This window comes from Alexandromys fortis, unplaced genomic scaffold (assembly GCF_014885135.2).
Source record: "Alexandromys fortis isolate MF-2015 unplaced genomic scaffold, M_Fortis_MF-2015_v1.1 scaffold_120, whole genome shotgun sequence".
Classification (NCBI taxonomy): domain Eukaryota; kingdom Metazoa; phylum Chordata; class Mammalia; order Rodentia; family Cricetidae; genus Alexandromys; species Alexandromys fortis.
Genome location: NW_026067999.1, coordinates 3808017 through 3815296, shown reverse-complemented (window position 1 = coordinate 3815296; position 7280 = coordinate 3808017). Strand labels below are relative to the sequence as shown.

General features: G+C 37.3%; 1 protein-coding gene across 3 annotated transcripts in view; it reads left to right on the top strand.

Annotated features, from left to right (window-relative positions):
• Glra2 (glycine receptor alpha 2) overlaps window positions 1–6955 on the top strand; it is a 187797-nt gene extending 180842 nt beyond the window's left edge. For 2 of the 3 annotated variants that reach the window (XM_050160633.1, XM_050160634.1), the window contains exon 9: window positions 6674–6955. In XM_050160633.1, coding sequence (XP_050016590.1) covers window positions 6674–6955 — 282 coding nt within the window. Of the gene's footprint in view, window positions 1–6645 lie in introns of all 3 variants that reach the window. The other variant, XM_050160635.1, reaches the window with a different exon arrangement.
• The last annotated feature ends 325 nt before the right edge of the window (window positions 6956–7280 follow it).

The following is a 7280-nucleotide window of genomic DNA, read 5'->3' as shown; positions in this document are numbered from 1 at the left end:
ATATATGAACTTTCAGTATGGAGAAAGGAATCAAGGCCCCCAGTATTGAGGAAAATCCCTTAAGGAAATATAAATAGCCAGGCTTACAATTAAGCATCATCTAGTCATCATTTCTTTGGAGGATTATGTCACTAAAATTTTATTGTGTTTGGACTCACACTATTTCTTAAGGAGGACTAGGGACTACTCCATTGTGTCCTTGTGTTAATTGATTTCGAACTATCCTTGATTTCGAACTGAGCGATTTCCAGTTACAGCAGAAAGGGCACTAGATCCAATCAAAGAGTCTTGGTGTGGAATGTGAGGGAAAGATACTTCCCTTACCCCCAGCATTTAGAAATTATCTACTTCCTCTTTTCAAGTGCATAAAAATTCAAAACATGGGGCTTGCTAAGTATTTTATTTCTTAAGTACTGTGTTCTTTAATTACATTTAAATCATTCTCTTACAAGTTCACCGTGTTGCAATTCTGGACAGCTTTGCATTCAATGTATTGCAAATGCAATAACCAGCACATCTAATGGCAGGTAAAATAGATACACAAAATAAACAAAGAGTAACAATAAATCTGTAATAATTCTAAGTGCTGAAGCAGTACTTTCTACAATAGACAAAATTTGAGATATTATGAAAAGGATATAGAAATTGAATGCATTGAACCTTTCACCAGATGAGTCAGTTTCTACAGAAATTTTACAAATCAGAACATAACAAAACAGAGTGACTGGAGATATATACCGTGCAGTGATTGAAGAAAGATGGTGGATTGACAGCAATAGTTAACAGTTGTTCCCAGTTGATTAGAAAAATAAAAAATAAAAAGAATGGAGCTAAGCCGAAAATTCTTTCCTAATTGGGAGCATCTGACTTACATTAGTTGGCATATTCACAGGTCGTGTATAAGATTGTTCTTTATTTTAACTTCACTTTACTTTTGACTCAGTCTTATCTCCATTTTGCCGCCACATAGGAATCTTGCCATATTGCCATAACATTTTATTCTGAACCTACTAGAAAGTGAATTAATCATTCAGAGTAACAACACAAACAAAAAAAATTCCAGATCAGTTGCAGTTACGTTTTTCAAAATCAAAACTGTATCCTTTGATTGAATAATTTATGTGTACGTATTTAATTTAAAAAGCACTGAGCAAGCCATTAAGTTAAATAAGAAGAGCCTTAATCTTGCCTGTATATCAGGAATTAAGTAGATTGAATTTTTGTGGAAGAGAATTTTAAAGAACTGATTTAATTAACTATAACTATGCTCATAAAGCATATTCAAAATACTGTTGAATGAATGAGGAAATGGTTTTCAAGCATATGGGAACCCTCTTGAAATTCCACATTACTCATTATTCACCAAACATCTATTAAATGCCCACAGTTTGCATGACAATGTGTAAAATAATGCTATTCAAACCTGATATCCTTCTATTCTACCTCTGGTACTAAATTGAGTGAGTTATTCTCTTTAGCTGTCCATTCACAGTGTGTGGTGAAAGGCTATAGAAAGGGCATGAATGAGGCAGACTGAAAAGAAACGTGAATGTGCATATTTGATACTTTTTTTATGCGCTGAAAACAGGTTACTAGCTAACCATCCCGTTTATTTTCTTTCAGAACTTGGGAACGTACATGAATATTATCTCACTCAAGCAGTGGTTTATGCTTAATCATAAATTTCTAACTGGCTCTTGAGAGAGAATGGGAATTTGTGAGATTCTGCAGGCGTGGAAAGAAGAAAAGCACATTAAGATTAGGCAGATAAAGAGAAACGTATAGTAAAGGGTTACTTTGATTTGAAAATTATTTTTAGACTGATAATATGGAATTTGCTGTACATTTTGCAGACAGACAATATAACTCATCAAAGCCAGCAGTTTCAAACATGTTACATTAGAATCACTGGAGGTTAAAACCTGCAGTTTCTAAATTCTCACTCCCTGAGTGCCTGACCCCTCTGGTCTTGAATGGAACGGGATGAGATGCAGACACTGTATATTTGCCAAGTTCTCCAGCAGCCACAGCAGAGAGCCATAGCTCTAGTGCAATCTTCACGCTTTTAGCACGAGGAAACCATGAACTGAAAATGAAAATAATAATGGCATTGCCTGAAACAACACAGTTTATAAGCCTCCACCTTAAATCTAGGACCCGAGTATTCTCATTCCTCATCTGAGTCTCTACAGTATTTTTACACCGCTCGCATGCTGGTTAATGGTAGTTAGCTACATCTGAGTGGAGACCATTTCCCTGCTCAGTAGCCCACTCTCATTCTAGGGAGTGCTTTTCCTGTCTTAATAAACTGTCTCCATTTTCCCTCTGTTAAAAAATAGTAGTTAGAAAATCTGAGGTTGTTCCCTCCTCCTAAGAAACTGTGTGCTCCCTTTCTTGAATGAAATAAGTATTGAGACAGTTATGACAGCCCTGTGACGGTTAACACATCTGTTTATTCTATATTTTAAGAACATTTATTTGAAACTTTAAATCAATGATATCATTCACATATTTTTCAACATAACATTTTCTTCAGATGAAGTACCCAGTTCTTCTTTCTACCTTGTCTTCAACACGTAAGAGTCTTTCTTCTATGTCTTCTAGAAGAGGTGATGCTTACCTCTGAATTTTTTTGTTTGACATCCTAAATTTTTCATATTCAGCTTTATTTTACTCAGAACTTTTTTAGTGATCCTATTTCTTTGTTAAATTCTGTTTTAATGTCTTGACCTGTTTTTCTTATTTCATTCAACTGTGTTTTTATAGCCTTCATTAGGGGATTTACTCATAAGAACCTCTAACATTCTTGAACATCTTCATAATTGCTATTTTGAAGACCTTTTCTTGTATTTCAGCTATATTGAATTTCTCGGGACTTGTTGCAATGGATATACATATTTCTGACAGAGCCTTTGCTGTTCATGTTTGTGTTTTTGCGCTGGGGTCTACGCATTTGGAGTTATGATGTTTGAGGTGTTTTATGGTATTAATATCTAGTCTTTTACTTGTTGGGTGAATGGTCCATTCTTTGGTTACTGTTGCCTGCTCTGGATCCTAGACAAATGCAGTGACACTGGGGTCCCTGGTATAGAGGTCTTCTTCAGCTCAGTGAGTGACAGAAGGGAATAGAGATGGGCTAAGATGAAAGGCTGAGAGAGGCCTCTGAAAAAGCTAAGGGTATAGAGCTTCCAGTGAATGAAAGTGGGGTGGGAGAAGGGCCTCCTGCAGGCAGGCTACTATAGGAGTAAGTCTGGAGAGAAAAGAATAGAGGACAGGGAGGATTCTGAAAATCTTCTACTTGAATCCCAGCCTAATGGGACTACTGGGGATCCTTGTAAAAGGCATTTCAGAGGTTCTATAACTGAGGAAGGAATAGAGATTGGCTAGAAGAGATGAGAGGGGAGGAGCTAAGTTGTGTCTTCATCGAAAGTCAGAGACCCCAGGGAATGGAGGTAGGATGAGAAGAAGGGATCCTGCAAGCAGGTGGTTACAGGAATAAGAATGACTCTAAAAATCATTCACATATTAAGGAAAAGAAATATGATGTAATACTTCAATCTGAACTTAGTTTAACCATTTATCACTGAGTTTATGCAGTTGTGCACATGGAATCACTCAGATTCAGAGCAAATATTCTTTACCAAATTCCTTGCATGATAATATCTTTAGGTTATCTCTCCAATTAGATTCTGAAAGTCTATACAAGTAGAGTTTTTCCCTCAAGGACATTAACTGTCTCACTTCTTGACAGAAAATCAACACTCAACAGTTAACTGCTGAATGAAAACGTTTTCATTAGCTTCCAGTAAGCAATGGGACATTGGTCACTGAACCAACTTGTAAAGGACAATGTAACCTGAATCAGAGTATTGAGGGATGGTTCTATAAAGTAGCAGTTTTGCCAAGCGGTCTTGGCACATACCTTTAATGCCAGTAATCGGGGGAGGCAGAGGCAGGTGAATCTCAGTGAGTTTGAGACCAGCCTGGTCTCCAGAGCGAACTCCAGGACAGCCAGGACTGTTACACAGAGAAATCTTGTCTCAAAAAACCCGATAGATAGATAGATAGATAGATAGATAGATAGATAGATAGATAGATAGATAGATAGATGGATGGATGGATGGATGGATGGATGGATGGATGGATGAAGTAGCAGTTTCACAATCATTTTATACAAGAGTTTTGGTCTGATTCATTGTGCTTATAAAGGGGCTGATTAACGGTTACAATTAATGTCTTTTTTGATTGTACTATAATCATTGGTTAATAAGAATAATGAAGAATTCATGCCTAGTACTGTAACCACAGGCAGATACCCATGGCTGGTAAATTCATGAATGCTACAGGAGTGCCCACTACCATCACTTCCCTAAAGCAGCATAATTCCCAACCACACTCTAAATACTCATCCTTATACTCACAGATAAGTGGAGCTTTCACTCCTCGACAAAGAAGCTTCATTTTGCAGCAAGTAGAGAACATTGCACAACAGGTCAAATGCAGAGAGCAAATGTCTGTGGGGTGCCTATCTCCAACTGCTCCATCTACCACACAACTCCCATTCCTAAGACTCAGGGAACATCACACAAGAGGGGGTAAAATGATTAAATGAGTCAGAGGACCAGGACATCAGCTGTGTCATATTATCTTCTATATATGACAGGGAGCTGTACCCATAAAAATCTTAAGACTGTCACCACCTGAATAAAACTACACAATGACAACCCTGGTCAACATGCCAACATGAATAGGGAAAATCTCCCAAGGCCCCCACCCCGAGATGAAGAGTTACAGGCAATCAATGGCTGCTAAGAAAGGGAGAATCAGACGTCTCCATGGATGCCTCCTGGTAATTTATCCAATCCCAAATGGTCATCCTTAAACATATACATATGAGAAGCACTAGATGGAATCAGAAGGCATCATTTACATAAGCACACGTGTAACAATTGTAAATAAAGAAGGAGAGACCATGAATTTGAGAGGGGTTTGTGAGAGAAGTTAGAGTTGGAAAATATAAGATGAAAATACGGGGTTCATGTGTCAAATTCTGAAACAATCATACAATAAACATAAATATCAATCAAACAAACAGTGAATAACTAATGTATCAAATGAATGAGCCTCTCATTTCCCAGTCTGATTTTCCTGGAGATCAAATATATATGGAAAACAGTGGCATGGTGTGTTTAACTCACACCTCCTATCTCTCTAGCTCAAATTCTAAGTCATTGCCAGGCTGCAATGCAGTATTCAGTCACATTTACAGATGTCCACACCAGAGGCTCTATATCACAATGGGTAGTGTTTGATAAACCAAGGCTGTATGGACTTTATTAAACTCTAGTATTCATTTTCAAGCAGAATGTATTTCTCACAGAGGGAAGTAGCATGTGGGTACTAATCTGGTAAGTAAGTCACGTGGAAGTCAATCTGCTCTCCTTCCTGGGTTCTGCAACAGCCCATCTGAATGTAGGAACTATAATTTACCCTAACCATTCTGCAATGCTTGCACGGCTCTTTAATCCATGCACTGCTGTCTCTCTTCTCATTATGTACTCAATGAAGTAGACTAAAATACCTACTCTTGCCTTTCTTTACCTATCCAGGTCCTCTTGTGACTTTAAAACCTCATTTGAATGTACTAGGTACAATCTGTCTGCCTCACTTCATTTCGGATACAGATGAGCTTGCATTCATATTATGTTCAAAGTTCTCTATTTGGCATACTTTTTTATATGTGACTAAAAGTACTACAGACATAGACTTAACAATGATGAGCTAATATTAATATCAAGTTTTTTTTGTATTTTGGGAAACATACCACTATCATTATCAGGTAAACTAAAAAGTGCAGTGGAAGATTACATACCATTATAAGAAGCAGTGAGCTAGCTAAAACAGAAGATAATTTGACCAGTGGCTGTTCAGAGATATGCTGCTATCAAGCAAGTCATTTAAATCTCAGCTTTTAAACTCTTCCTCTTGACATTTGATCTCTACATTTGACTCAGTTATATACACAGATTCCATTGGTCTCTAAGGTGATTTGCCTTTCACACAAAGTAATGAAAGGTATTTTCTGTCTTGCATCTAATTTATAGAGAAATAATCAATATAAAGCATCACTGTCATCGAATAAAATGGTAAATTTGAATATGGGAAAGAGTTTACTGGCCAAAGACTCTACAGCTAAAATGAACCAGAGGGCCAGAGGGCAAACAGTTTATAAGAGATTGATCTTAAATTGAATGTTAATGAAAGAACAGAGCCATGAATGGGTCATGATAAAAGTCCCTAACAAGTAAAAGTAAAAGTGTTTTTGGAAAAAGAAATGAATGAATGTCACTTTTCATATATTTATAATACTGGAGTTTTGGAAACTGGTTTTAAAACAGTCTAATCAAATCTATAGATTAGTAAACAAGATTTGGGAAAGTCAATACTGAATATAGCAAAGGTGTTTCTTTTTGTATTTAATTTCTCTGCCTTAAAAGTTGATGAATTATATTTGCACTATGAATAATTGAATTGAACCCAAAAGAGTACTCCCTATTCCAAGAACCTCCTACACCAACAGTTAACTATGATTTATCTTTTAATTCTAAAGAATTTTAAGAACCTTCCATCAAATTTAACTGACAGTCTGTGCTTCCTGTCTCTATTCTCCCAGGAAGAAGAAGTGACTCGTGAAAGTCGTTTTAACTTCAGTGGTTATGGAATGGGTCACTGCCTCCAAGTGAAGGATGGCGCAACTGTCAAGGCGGCTACACCTGCCAATCAGCCTCCACAGCCCCCAAAAGATGCAGATGCCATCAAGAAGAAGTTTGTGGATCGGGCAAAACGAATTGACACCATATCGCGAGCTGCCTTCCCACTGGCCTTTCTCATTTTCAACATCTTTTACTGGATCACATACAAGATAATTCGGCATGAAGATATCCACAAGAAATAGATGTACCGTATTAACGCTGGGGGACCTTCTTGCCTAAGTGTTGTGCTTGTAAATACACAGTAATATTGTCTTTATATCACTTTGACAGTGATGAACATTGAGGGAGGGGGAGGGAGATCATGAGGGTGGGGTTTCTGGCACCTACATGAAAAAATAGATAAGTTCTATGGGCAATGAAGAAAACTGTACAAAATTAAGGTGTTGCAGAATTACATGAGCATAACTCCCATCCATAGTCGTTAGCATTGTTCTTTCAGATGACACATCATTCAGACATGATGTGCAAAATCAAGTTCTTGAGGGCTGATTATCTTCTGGTTTGATT